Consider the following 15,366-nt stretch of genomic DNA (forward strand, 5'->3'; position numbering starts at 1 on the left):
CCAGGCAGCAGGCTGCACTGCGTGTTATCAATGCGTCAAGCGAGTGCCAGCGTTACGCGCCCTCTTTTCAGCCTTTAAGTTCCAAGTGTGCTGAGTCGCTAATGCTGAGAGCACTTAATGCTCACCGTGTGCGTGTATAAAAGACGCTATTACTGTGCAGGGCTGCCCCAGCGTTGAGGTGCACATGATTCGAATATTATGCCCTGATTCTGTACATGGATACTGTGTGTGTCTTCAAGGTCATGTAGAGGTCGGTGCGAGGTTACGAGGGAAGAAAGTGCACATGATGGAAAAAGGCACACAAAAACTGGCCTCCAGCAGGAGAGGAAAAAGAAAATGAGCTACTGTTGGCTTCGTGCGACCCCAACTAGTCACCTCTCTGGGGGGAATAAACAGGAATTCATATCCTAAGAAAAAAATGCTCCCTCTTGAAATTTCAGCTTTTCTCAGTTTATTTCTCCAGATGAATCATCATTTAAATATCAAACAAAAAAAAAGAGAAAATTACGGGAAGACAGCGTGTTCAATGCTTCCATTTTGAAAATGTTATTTTTGTTTCTGGGAGACTTGTCTAACATCTACCAATTTTTCAATCAACATTTAAATAACTGCTATCTTTAAAGGGAAATTGGAAAATTGGTCACAACATTATGGTACGAAATCCGAAAAGATCCAATACAACAGCTGAAGTCTAACATTCAAATGTAAATTCTTTAGGTATTAATAGAACTTTTAACAATGTTGCAATTTGCAGCGTAAAAGTGTGTTTTTTATGGCTCACTGCACACCGAGCTACACGGTCGAATTTGATTCAAGTCATGACAAAAGAATTACTGTTTGCTATACTACGAGCCGCACACCACATCTACTATCACACTGCAGCGCAACTTGTGATGCGCAACATAATATACTGTACTGTAGTGATGGACAAATGAAGCTTCACGGAAGCTCCATGAAACACTTGTGATATTTTTTCATGCCTATAGCTGGTATTATTGGTTTGAAGATGCACTGGAAATTTAATCAATTTCCAATGCACGAGCCTTTATATTTATAAACAAAAACCCCAGCTAGAGGAGTAAAATAAAAAAAATATATTGCAAGTGCTTCGTGAAGCTTCATGAAGCTTCATTTTCATAAAATACAGTAGTACTGTATTTTATTTTTATTGAAGCATAACAACGTGATTGTCAAAAAGAGTGTGTAGAAATTTTGAGAGGCTGTTGACTATCTTGCTGAATCAATTGAATTATGTTTCTTATTATTATTTTATAGTGTTTTGTTAATTTTTTTGTTTTGTTTGTGAAAAATGTACGATGGAGGTTTATCAGTATTTTAGAATATTTTAGATTTTGAAAAAATAAATAAATATATATATATATATACATATATTTTGCCACTCAAATATACTTCAATGGAATTTTTGCTATTGATTTTTTATTTTTTTTTGTGGAGAAAAAATGTAAAAAAAAATATTGGTTTGCTCTTCAACAGTTTTGTGACATCCTTTAAAAAAATGTTCCATATTTATTTATTTATTTATTTATTTATTTATTCATCCATCCATCCATCCATCCATCCATCCATCCATCCATCCATCCATCCATCGCTTATCTGAGGTCGGGTCGCGGGGGCAGCAGCTTTAGGAGGGAAACCCAGACTTCCCTCTCCCCGGCCACTTCAACCAGCTCCTCCGGCGGGATCCCAAGGCGTTCCCAGGCCAGCCGAGAGACATAGTCTCTCCAGCGTGTCCTGGGTCGTCCCCGGGGCCTCCCGCTGGTGGGACATGCCCGGAACACTTCTGCCGGAGGTGGGTGTTGAAACTCTTTCTGACATTGGATTCCGCCAGATGTTCCCAACAGACCCTCACAATACGTTTGGGTCTGCCAGGTCGGACCGGCATCTTCCCCCACCATCGGAGCCAACACACCACCAGGTGGTGATCAGTTGACAGCTCCGCCCCTCTCTTCGCCTGAGTGTCCAACACATACGGCTGCAAATCCGATGACACGACTACAAAGTCGATCAGCGAACTGCGGCCTTGGGTGTCCTGGTGCCATTTGGACACCCATGTGACACCCAACATTGTGTTTGTTACGGACAGTCCATGACAAGTACAGAAGTCCAATAACAGAACACCGCTCGGCTTCTGATCGGTGGGGGCCATTCCTCCCAATCACGCCCCCCCGCGGTCTCACTGTCATTGTCCACATGAGCGTTGAAGTCCCCCAGCAGGACGAGGGAGTCCCCAGGGGGAGCGCTCTCCAGCACACCCTTGGAAGGACTCCAAAAAGGGTGGGTACTCTGAACTGCTGTTTGGTGCATATGCACAAACAACAGTCAGGACCCAGAGTGGAAGAGAGTCCAACCCCTCTCGAGACGATTGGTACCAGAACCCCAGCTGTGCGTGGAGGTGAGTCCGACCATTATCTAGTCAGAATTTCTCAGCCTCGCACATGGGATCCTTCCCTGCCAGAGAGGTGACATTATTTATTTATTTATTTATTTATTTATTTATTTATGTATTTATTTATTTATTTATTCAATTATTTATTTATTTTTGTGACACATCTGGTTCTGTAATTTGAGACTATGTGACCCCAGTTAGCGCTGATGAAAAATTGTGGCCCCCTTTATAATTTGTCACCCGTCTCTGCTCTACACTGTGCATACAGTATGAAATTGTAAACATAATTGATTACTATTGTAAATTACAATCTAGTGACGGTCTGCCACTTTGAAAACTAGTTACTGAACCCCGCTCAACAGTGAGGTCTGTTTTGGCTATATCACGGTGTACTGAAGGTCTAATATGCATTAGAATAACTAAAAAAAACATTTTAGAACAGACAGTTGTTTTTTGTTTAGGCAGAAATGTTAATCTAGTAATGCTAGCTCACCAAAAGATTTGCTAATAAATGTTGTCTCAGATCCACTTTTTCTTTTGGGATGAATGTAATTTTCTAAAAGGGAAAATCATTTTTACTGAGGAAGGGTTCGTTCAGTTCTGTGTTTAAAAGTTACAGGAGGCAAATTGAGCAGTGTCAGCAGGTTTGGAAGAGGATGCAATAACATTATCAAATGGTAATTGTGCACTTGACTCAGCAGAGGCGCAACACTGTACTGAGACAAATAAAAGTCAATTGCATGTGAATTAGGAAAACAAAAAAAAAAACGTTTTATAATTGTGCAAAAATATAGAAAACTACTGTTGCTCAGATTATGTTGTTACTTTTGGCTTATCTCACGTTAATGTTGAGAAAAATAAATAAATTTATTACACTAATGCAGACATGCCCATAAATTAAAGAAACATATGCCTCAATATGGACGACAAACTGATATTCGCCATTCATTCAGGCTCAAATGTGGAGGACAATGATACATTTCATTACATATTTGTGTATTTGATGCCAAATAATTTCAATTTAATATTAAAACTAAGATCTCAATGTGGGATGAGAGTGTTCAATTCCTCTGAGTCAACAAACAAGACGAAAAGCGAGCTGTTCTGATCTATCTATTTGAAAGCACTGTGCAAGCGCATTATCAGCTCGCTGCACAAGATGAACAGCGCCAGATAACAAGCTGATCTATTCCACAGCGTTCATGCATGTCTGTTTGACTCTTTCATCCAATGAATAAATTAAATCCATGAAAGGAAAAAAAAAATGCTTCCATTAGTATTAGCTAGGTAGGATAAAACTTAATGGAAACGCCTCCACACAAAGCTTTTGTTTATTTCCATCCGCGTAATGCAAATGGAAGGACAGCATTTGCAGGGGCCAGATATACACAACAATTTTATCAACCACTATGCTAAATGCATTTAAAAAAAATTGTTTACCTGCATCTCTTTGTCTGAGTAAATAAATTAGAACAGTGATTAATGCATTTCTCTTCTTGTGCTGTGATTTTAATCAGGTGGCAGTTTTCACATTTTCCCACATGTATTTGGGAGATTATGTCATCATTTTATGAAACCAAGGTTGATATTTTTTACCATGATTCCAAAAGGTATGCTACACATCACCTTAATGGGAATGGTTTATTAACATATTGATGACCTACAGCGAAGGTATAACCACATATCTTCATATTTTTAGATATACGAAGACAAAAGTAGAAGAAACTTATCTGGTAACAACTGTGCTGGCAAATTTTTCTCCCTGACAATTTTATTGTGACGGATGACTTGGGGACATGTTATCGACAACAGCACGAGTCTCTGGTTGCCTCCGAATCGGTTATCGTTGTAGTCCATGTGACAAAAATGGAGTCTGGGGATCATCTTTCATTGCTGTTTATCTCACATATAAGAATTTGTGATCATAAATACTGACGCTGACCTTTTGACGAGCAGATCAAGGGTCGAAATGTACTCGCCCACAAGCCCTTCAACACTTCATAATCTTTTCAAGAGAGCTGATAAACCTTTGCTGATTTCGACGGAAGAAAGGCTCAAAGCCTCATCTTTAACCAAACAACAAACATGTTTAAGACTTGGCACACATACTGTATAACAGTGGTGTCCAAACTACGGCCCCGGGGCCATTTGCGGTCCGCCGTCCATTTTTCAGTGGCCCGCGACATATGCTAAAAATTGCATTTGACTCAGTTCAAATAAAATAAAAACAACACAAATGTTTGGAGATGGGCAAAGTAAGAAGTGAGGGTGCAATTAAAGGTTATTTTAGTTAACTAAAAAAAAACTTAAAAAAATAAAAATAAAACTAAAATTCAAAAAACAATATTGTTACCGAAATAAAATTAAAAATGAAAATGCTTTTTAAAAAATGAAAACTAACTGAAACTACATTTTAGGTTTACAAAACTAACTAAAACTAACTATAATTATAGCAAACGTCCTTCGTTTTAGTTTTTGGTAATTAATTTAATGCATGAGCCTTTAGGGATGATTTTAAATGTGATTTTTAGTAGATTTATTTTGATATAAACCGAAATAATGACGTTTGAAAATATGTCACACAGAAGTAAAGTCATCTAGCAGCAGCCAATAGAAAAGCAACTTCAGATGACGTCGCTCCCATGCTGTTTTTTTAAATATTGCGCACAAGTAATACACATTAAAAAATAAAATAAAAAAAAACTAATACTAATACCGAAACTAACAAACTAACCTAAAAGTAAGCATTGTTTTAAAGAACTAAACTAATAAAAAATTAACAGAACCACCCTGAAAACTAAATGTAAATTTCCCAGAGGGAGCCATCCCAAAGGGATCAATAAAGTCAAGTCTAAGTCTAAGTCTAGTAAAAACTACCGTATTTTCCGCACTATAAGGCACACCTAAGAGCCTTAAATTTTTTCAAAAGCTGACCATGCGCCTTATAATCCAGTGCGCTTTAAATATGGATCAATATTGAGCCGTAACAGGTCTCGCTGTCAAGACGCTATCGGTGACCCTGCACGATCGGTGACGCGATCCCGCCATCTTGGATCGCTAGCTAATACTAATACTTTACCTAAGAGAAAATAATAAAACAGCTGTTTATTCATTTTGGGTGTGAATGGAGTTGTCAGAAAGCTGGTTTGTAATCTATTAATAAAGTTTGACGGACCTATCTGACTGTTTTGTTGACATTCCCTTTAGCGCAGCACCATCTAATGGATGCATAACGTAACCCCAGCCTCTACTGTAGCGCCTTATATATGGAAAAAGTTTTCAAATATGTCATTCATTGAAGGTGCGCCTTATAATATGGTGCGCCTTATAGTGTGGAAAATACGGTAACTAAAATGAAAAATTCCAAAACTATAATAACCCTACTGCCATATTACAAATAAATTGGTTTATATACTGTAGCATTTTTCTAAATATGCAAAAGCACAAATAAATTATTTGTACAATTTTTAGGACTAAACACAATTTCTCTTCATAACATTATGTGGCCCTTGCGTCCTTCTGATTTTCTGTATGTGGCCCTCAAATGAAAAAGTTTGGACACCCCTGCTGTATAAGGATTATTTTTATTTTTATCTGTGACAATCCCCACACATAAAGTCATAATACTTCCTATCGACTGGAGAACCAACTTCTATACAAAAAATGACAGTGCATGTAGGACTTATTTGCTTTATTTACCGCTGCTGCACTTCTTTGATTGGCTGTATTTGGTTCATGTCACAGTCCATGGACTCAAATGACTTCAGAATACATTTTTGGCTGTAAATATTTAACAGTGACACAATCTTAACACCTCAGATAGAAGGATCCAATCTTTTAAGACGTCAGATATTTGGGCATTTGACATTGGGCAAAATTGGGACAGCCCGATTTTCATGTTTATGTAAGTTGATAAAAAATCAAGTCAAAATAAGTCTTACCTGCAGGATTTTACATCTGTCAGAATTGCAGTCGATGTCCTCACAGGGATGAAACATGCCCAAGGTTACACAGTTGAGCAGGATCACCAACATGGACGCTCGTTCAAACCATGTATGAAAAATCAGTCAAGGAAGATAACAGACGGATAACAGACACACGATTCAAAGCAATGCACCTTGAAAATAAGCTTTCCTCTCAAATTTTTTCCACTGACCTCAAGGAAAAGTCACATTGATATTGGATACTCAGCTGTGGCTAGTTCTGAAAGTCATTGAACTTTTTTTTTTTTTTTTTAAAGTCTTGATTGAAAACATTCAGGTGCTGCGAATGCATTTTAAATGAAAGCCTGTGTGAGGCAAAACAAAAAAAATCACATGCTGAAAGAATCGGTAAGATGATGATGAAGCATCTGGTGTTGGATTTAGTGAATGTGCAAACAACTTAATGCATAGCACGTTGCTCTAATTGATTCTACATAGGCACGCCTGTTGGAGGCTTGTTTGCGCTAATGACAATCTGAGCTATAAGCGATAAAAACAAAATCACACAAGTTATGAAGTAGACTGCTCTAAAGACCAAACTGTTAACTAAAAAAAAGCAGATTACTTCTTGGCTAATCAAGAAGTATAACTAAGAGAGAAACTTCTACTTTTGGTAAGTGCATTTGCGATGCTGGCATATCACGTCAGGTTTGTTCAAGTTCGTGGCGTTTCCTAAACGTTCCTAAACAGTCTTAATGGTTCTCTGAACGGTCCTAATGGTCTTTCTTGTCACAAGGAAATTGTGAACATGCTCAGAACTTCTTTGCGGCATGAAAGACCATAAAGCCTGTTTAGACCAGTGCTTCTCAATTATTTTCTGTCATGCACCCCCCAGGAAGAAGAAAACATCTCGCGCCCCCCACCCCCCACGCCCCCTCTACCCCCACCCCCCCATACACTTTGTCATATTTCCTCATCTTAACTTCGTCTTTATCTCCGTCTCTCTCCGCCTGTCTTCTCATCCCTCTTAAATATTTTTTCATGGTGTCACTTGAGGGTCTGCTCCACTTCGTGCCCACCCTTTATACTCATACTCTGTGCTGTGTGCAAAGCGCGCATGCTCAGTGCAAACAAAACCCCTACACCACCGAGCGAATGCTCCCTGCGCACACTCTGCCAATGAGAGCACCACTGCCCCCTAATGTAGTGGAGGTGCAATTGCACTTTATTCTAACACAGTAAAAAAATAATAATAATAAAAAATCTAAATCAAAACATGTTCCCCGAGGTGAAACGCGCCCCTTGACAAAGCCCTTGGGCTCTGGGGAGGGCCGCCCCACTATTTGAGAAGCACTTGTTTAGACGCAGTGGTGTCCAAATTATGGTCCATGGGCCATTTACAGCCCTCGATCAATTTTTAAGCGGCCCACAGCATATACTAAGAATGACATCTGCTACGACTAAATTTGTTTTATATACTATGGAGCTTTTCTAAAAGTAAATCTGTGCATAACACTGTGGTAAATAAACATAATTAATTTGTACAAGCAAAAATCTTCTCTGTGTCAAGGTCCAAATTGTGAAACACGAATGATTCTGAAGTAACTGTTTTAAAAAGTGCCATCTTACAACAAGTTGGGTCCTGTTTTGGTTCTGCAGCTAGAGATGAGATTCGGCTACTGTTCAGTGCAGGGGCCGATATTTTCCCGTGGGTTAAAGGGTCTGGACCACTCCAAAATTTTGTAAAATCATAAACTATTTGCCATGTAGAAAGCTGCTCACATAGCAGTTTTTCAAAAAACACGAACATATAAACAACATGCAACTGATTTGAATAAAAAATCAAAGTGGCCCTTCCATTCTTCGATTTTTCTGTATGAGGCCCTTGGAAGAAAAAGTTAAACACAAACACAATAGAGGTGCTCAAACAATACATCACTTCTCCAGTCAGCACTGTGAATCATCCCAGTTTAACAATATTAGGATAAAGTGTTTGTCACCTAAGTGTGTGTATGCGTATGTGTTTATGTGAGCCAGTTGTATACAGTATATCTAAAAGAGAAATGTTCCGCAAAGACAGATGACCTGCCTGCGTTTTATCGAATTAGCCACAACTTACTCATTCATCCTACAGACCTATAATGTAGTTGGGTCAGCATGGGCCCAACCAAAGGGGCCAAAAGTGACAACAAAACCATTTGTCATGTGGTGCAAAACCTAAACAGTGTTCAAAATATGCAATATTGTGATTAGATTATTCTCTCAAACTGACCAATGTACCACCAAGATCCAAAGGATATGCTTGAATCAATGACCGGACAACAATTGCCTATATTATTAAACAAACAGAGATTTTGTAACTACATATTACACTACCTTCATCAAAATAATTTTGTATCTTTGGATGGAAGGTGATTGCCCAAATGAAGTACAAGACACTGTAGAGAAAAATACAACAGAGCCCCGGAGATATGGAGGACCAAAATTGCCAAAATAAAAAACATGCTTAGGACCGCCCCCCTCCTTTGAATAATGTTTCATGACAACTTTCATGTTGACAGAGTATCAAGAATGAAATAAATAAATAAATATGAGAGAGGAGTATTTTGATTTATTGGTTGATATTCAATTCCATTTATATATTTATTCTTTGTATTTAATTCCACATTTATTTTTATTTGTTTAATTTTGTTTTTTTGTGTAAATTTTTACTTCTATTTATTTATGTATATTTTTTAACTTAGATGTTTCTTTTTATTTATACATATTTTTTATGTTTAATTTTTTTATATCATATTTTTAGATACGTTTTTTCCCCACTTTAATTTATTAAATTATGCATTTATTATTTTGGCCATTTTTGCTCCTCCCTAATGAACAGGACCCAGGGAACGTGTTGGCTAAAAATACAAATTTTAAAAAAATCCACAATCTTAAGAAAAAAGGGCACGATGAGAAAAAATCATATCAAGCTCCGAGAGCAGGTTGAAAACATTCTCATTATTTCTTAAGGGACAAATGAATTCAAAGTCCTTGCCTTTCGAAACCGACTCAAAAGGTCCACAGTAAATCGCGTTCGTTTGTAGGAAGATAGTGTTACAAGGGCAAAGCAGTTGAATTATTCTGCATTTGTAAGTCAAGGTTGATTTGTTTCTGCTTTTTGGGGCACAAGTCAGATTAGTGTCTGCTGCTTTACTATTCATTTTACATTGACGCTGACAGTTTATAGAAGTACAACAAAGCCTTTCACTGACTGGCCTTGTTATTTTTAGACTTTAAACCAGACATGTTTCACATCCATCTGCTGAACAGAGGGTGGTGGATCTATAGATTGGCACTAGACATAAATAAATACATGAGCTGAAGAATTATTCACTGTGAACATTGATACAGGACCTGAAAGTGATAGATGGTAGCCCTCATACAAGATTGAACCCAAGTGGTGAATAATAGATCCAGTCTGGAGGCGAAATTGGAGGAGATGACCACAAAGACCTAGCATCAGTTGGTTAATGATGGCTGCATGTGAAAGGCAGCACAGGATTATGTCACACACTGAAGGAAGCGCGGAAGAAGCTGCAAGTCCAAAGGGATGCAATTAAAAAGATCAGTCAGTACGGTTAGTGGGATCATTAAACAGGAAACAAAAGCACACAAGTCTCAATTTTTTAAGGAATGAAACTGCAAAAGTGCAGTATATTTTACCTATAAGCAACTTGGTGGAAAAAAAAAAAAAGCTTGATGTATGCCTGTATAGCATCCATCTGATACCAAAGCCTCTTCGAGTTAATCATCAAATGTCAACAATGGCTCCAAAATAACGCAAATGACACGAAGGCCACTTCCCCATCAACAGCACGCTTCAACATTCTTTCATCTTTTTAGTTCACTGAAAACTTCAACCAATGTCAAGTATTTCACTTCACTTCAATGCTGCATTCCATTATAATTTATGAAGTTGGACATTTCAGACATCAATTGGAAAGTCAAGGATTCCTGGAAAATCTCTTCATGTGACTTCACCGAAATGGCATCACATGACAACTCGTGCCCATTGGGATGCATTAAAATACCGTAAAAGATCATCAAACAGCTACGCATTTATTTCTGTATGACATTGGCTTATTCTTTGAACAAGTGCGAATAAGTTGTGTCTGAATTGATCCCACTCTAACTTTGAAAATGCCAACTTCGGGTGATCCTCGGTTTACGACCTTCCGACCTTATAAGAAGCAGAGGCGGGTAGAGTAGCCAAAAATTGTACTCAAGTAAGAGTAGCGTTACTTCAAAATAATATTACTCAAGTAAAAAGTAGTCGTTAAAAAAATGACTATAGTAGAAGTAAAAAAGTATACACAGGAAGTGGTGCGTTGTCTTGTCAATTTGAGTTTTACTTCTTCTGTTGTAAGTTGCGTGTTGGACTCTCGGCCACCGCTGCTGTTTTTACCGTGCCGCTCGAGTTGTTTAGCAGAAATAAATATGCCCTGAGAAGAGGCTAAAGAAAGCACTTGTGAAGACGTTTATTTGCACTACAAGAGCCATTTCCGCGACCTGCTCGCCTTAACAGAAGGAGTCGTCATGTGATTATTGTTGCTACATCTGATTGGTGAAATGCAGTCATGTGGCAGAACCGCTGTTGGCGTCTCTGGTAAAGATAATGAGCGAAAAAAAGGAGAAAAAAAAAGTAACGGCTTTAGTGTAGCCAAATATAGTGGAGTAAGAGTAGCGATCCTTCTTCACATATCTACTCAAGTAAAAGTAAAAAGTATTGTGTGGTAAAACTACTCTTAGAAGTACTTTAAAAAAAAAAAAGTTACTCAAGTACATGTACCAGAGTAAATGTAACTCGTTACTACCCACCTCTTGTAAGAAGTATGTACAGGCTGTATGTATTAGAGATAGACCGATATGCTTTTTTCAGGGCCGATACCGATACCGATTATCGGTAGTCAAGGAGGCTGATAACCGATATTTGAAGCCGATATTCATTTGCAGTAAAAGTTAAAATGTTGGCACCAAATTTTTGAATAATGCAAACCCTAACCGTTCTTTACAATGGATTCTCACACTGCACTTTTCATTTTACATCCTTCTATCTGCAATAAGACGTTGGTGGCGGGGGGAGTTAAATGTGGGGGCCAACATGACATTACCTTGTATAGCATTTGGGATACTTGTAGTTTTATTATATAAAAGTTATATTTTTACATTTTAAAGTAATAGGAGGAACCCTGTCATTCAAAATGTGCATCAGCTGTGGCATTACTTATTACTACAGCAAAAAAAAAAAAAAATGGATCTTAAATCTCGAACAGCAATATCATGCTACTCCTTTCTACAAGAGAACTGTCAAAAGACAGCTTCAGGATACAACACACTTCATCATGTAGTTTACTGCCACTTAGGATGTCCCAATCAACGCAGAAAAAAAGGTAGAGAAAAATAACTTGGTTATAATAATAGTAAGAATAACTTGGTTAAACAGACATTGTTGTGGTGGACTGCTGCCAGTTTCTGCAGTTTAATGTGTTTTATACTTACAGACACGTGTGTATATGGGCACACTATTCTCTCACTACTGTACTGTATCACTTAATGGCACAGATTTACTTGTCTAAATAATAACTGGGCTGCAACATTGCTAATTCACATTAACAAGCACTATCTTAGCTGTACACATGAATGGTTATTAACACACAAGAAAGTTATACAACACACCAAACATGAGTTCATTACTCAAAGTATGATGCACGTAACGAAATTATGTATGTACAGTATACTCAACTGTATATGGATATTTTATGGCCTAGAAGTGTATATAGCAGAGGTCCATCAATCTGTCATTGACGGACACCAGTGTTTTTGACGAATGAAACTTCTAAAAATTGAAGAACTAAGCATTGACATCAAACGATGCCTCTTCACAATGCTCACTTCGAATGATGGAAACAATGAAGGACGCCCATTTCGCTGATGAATGACGGATTGATGATTACAATGCGATTCGGCTTGAAACGGTTCAGCTCAAATTTCACTTCCCACTTCTCATACACAGTATATAAAAATTCAGCATTTACTTTGACATTAACACTGCGTTAGCAACAGTTAGTGATACAGACAACATGTGTTCTGATTTAAACAACCACCCTACCAATGACTAACTATCTGATGGTGTCAATGCATATACAGTTCTTGATTTAGGTGAAACAAATGTTGCAGCTATGTAATTCATTTAAATCCCATAGATATGCTGAAATTGTGCAAAGCAGCCCGTGTCAAGTCTTAGAACCGAACACAATGAGAACAATCTCGAGGAGGAGAGAAAAGAAAGCCGCAGTCTGAGAGTTGACGACAAAGCAAAGCATTAAATATGTATAATCTGACTAATTTAATCAATAACTCTTCCTCTCCTGCCCTCATTCCCTTCCTCCCTCTCTCCAGCTGTGGGGGGTTATAATTAAACAATAAAGAAAGAATGCATGCATTGTTCTGCAAGAGTGTCAACACTCATCCACACGTGCACGCAAACGCACACGTTGGTGGTGTCAGCGTATAAACAAGCAGTGATGCCCTGAGGGACGGATTCAATTAGAGGAAAGATACACAAGGATATGCTCTGTCAGAACTGAGAGAAAGAAGTCCACAGCACAGAATCCGCACACGCACAACATCACAGAGGAAACATGATAAAACTCATCAGCACCTCTGAAAGTATTCTCCCTTGGATTCTTCACACACACACTCCCACACACTTTTTTTTCTCTTAAACACATATTGGAACTCCTTTACTTTCCTGAAGAAGTTAAGTAACGAGAGTTTGACAAAAAGTATTAGCACATCTGGACAATTACACTGGATTGTCATGGCCCATTTACCAAGAAGAACGTCAGTTCAGATGTGTTGGACGATTGCCTGGATGACAATCAGTGTTCATTCCAAAGGTATTAGATGGGGTTGAGGTCAAGGGTCTGTGCAGGCTAGTCAAGTTCCATGGATGGATCTCATAATGAATTAGATAAAAGTCTTCTGATAAAAGTGCAAGTTGAAATTGCCCCAAATGCCCAATGGATTTTGAAGAGAAGTTGAGGATTGAGCCCAATTTCTTGTGGTTTGTTGTTGGAATTGATACAGAGGATCCACAGGGTTTGAACATTAAGAGATATTTTCTAAGATGTGTGCTAATAGAATCGCTTTCTCTTTCTGCATTGAATGAAGGTGGACCCTTCTCACTCTGCTCCCTTCCTGCTCTTAACATTTGCTGTGCAGTCTGTGTCAAAACTATCATTCTCTTCCCATGCTGCATTTTCTTCAAGAAATCAAATCATGGACTTAGTTGGCTGGTCTCTTAAAGAAATTGATCAAACTTTGTCAACGAGAAGAGCAGGACATGGGGAATCTACTTGTCCAGATGGAACGTTCACGGGTGGGTATACTTTGGATTCCTGAAACATTCGCAGGTCGAATGAGATTTCTAAGATACTCCAGATTTTTGATTCCAGCATGAAAAAGTAGCTTCTCTCAAAGAACCGATCACTAATTTGGCCAATTGGTGCCCATTGAGAGCTCGAGCAAACGACTCAGTGCTGACTGAATTGTTGTCCGCCTTTTACCAAAACAACCGTTATGTCGTATTCTTTATCCTGGATGTTTGAGCCCATCCTCTTATCTTCAATCCCTGTACCCCACATTCCTGGGATCCAATCGAGGGTTGTCTCCATGGCAATGAGACAATATGATGTCGCGAATACACGCTCATATGATCACACAAATGCAATACATGTCCTTATCTATCATAGCCTGTATTGGCCTCCCTCCAACCTCACTTTCTTCCTCTATTTTGGACTGTAATGTGGCTGTATAAATGACGACCCAAGAGACTCTTGTTTTGGTCATTGTTTTTGTATGTCTCTTGGAGGACAGGTTGTGTCTTTTCTATTTTGTTGCAAACTGTGGTACAATGACAATAAAGCTATTCTGATTCAAATACCTTTGGTCCTATTCGATTATGTATACTAATCTTTTATAAACTCATGTCTAAAATGAGTCCTTCTGGGTCAGTTTTTATCGTGTTGGTCGAAATCAAATCTGTAAACTACTGTTTTCTGAACAGGATTAATTGGAAAATGACTAGTTGATTTGTGTATATAATAAATTTTTCAACATCAGTCATATCCTTGAAACAACATCCATACCTACAGTATAAGTTTATGTGAAAAGATGCCAAAAGGTTGTATTAGGTTGTTGCTTGGTACATTAGTGAGATTCCATACCTTAATTCCCCCCAGATGTGTTACAAGGTTATAGCAGTCTAACAAGGACCTCGAGAACAAAGAGGAAATACGTTCGTAAATGACTACAGCTGCCGTACGGGATCAGGATGTAAAGTTTGCTAGAGTAGGCAAATTCATCTGTAGCAGGGAGGGAAAGAAGAGGCACTCGCAGACTCACCACAATCAATAGAGACAAGTTTCCCTGAATAGATATCATCCATTGTGTTTACTCGAACTCGCATAGTACGTGTTTAAGCATCCATATCAGCGTAGCTACACTCTACACACATCATTCTGCTGCATGCCCCATGTCAATATCTCCCACCGAATATGACACAATCTACATAGTTTGGAAGCTACGCATTGCAGAAATGACTAAAAGTTACAATAGTAACCATGCACTTAATATTTCGTTCTAACAAAAAAAATAAGTGGATTAATATTATTGACAAAGACATTCATGCTTCAGTCAGTTATATCACAAATACATTTAACATGAATGCTTAAGCCATTGTAAAATTTACAAATAACTCTGGACATATGTTATTGTGATTTTTATTCTCCACACTTTATTTGCCCCATAACAACTCCCGCATAATACTTCCAATTTACACTGCTCAAATTTCAACTAGCTTCAAAAATTCACGCCACACGGGATATATATCATCAGTTTCCACATTACTTACAGTATTTGCTCAATTCAATGTTTAATATCAACTTTTCCTCATTCATTTTCAATGGGACAGACATTGAACTTTTTCGAAGT

At 38.2% G+C, this 15,366-nt stretch overlaps 1 protein-coding gene across 19 annotated transcripts in view; it reads right to left on the reverse strand.

The window, feature by feature from the left end:
• cacna1g (calcium channel, voltage-dependent, T type, alpha 1G subunit) overlaps positions 1 to 15,366 on the reverse strand; it is a 255,234-nt gene that overhangs the window by 160,191 nt on the left and 79,677 nt on the right. For all 19 annotated transcript variants that reach the window (XM_077503948.1, XM_077503953.1, XM_077503942.1 and 16 more), the window contains exon 3: positions 6,349 to 6,458. In XM_077503948.1, the coding sequence (XP_077360074.1) occupies positions 6,349 to 6,458 (110 nt within the window). The remainder of the gene's footprint in view (positions 1 to 6,348; positions 6,459 to 15,366) is intronic.

This window comes from Festucalex cinctus, chromosome 17, assembly GCF_051991245.1.
Source record: "Festucalex cinctus isolate MCC-2025b chromosome 17, RoL_Fcin_1.0, whole genome shotgun sequence".
NCBI classification, from domain to species: Eukaryota; Metazoa; Chordata; class Actinopteri; order Syngnathiformes; family Syngnathidae; genus Festucalex; species Festucalex cinctus.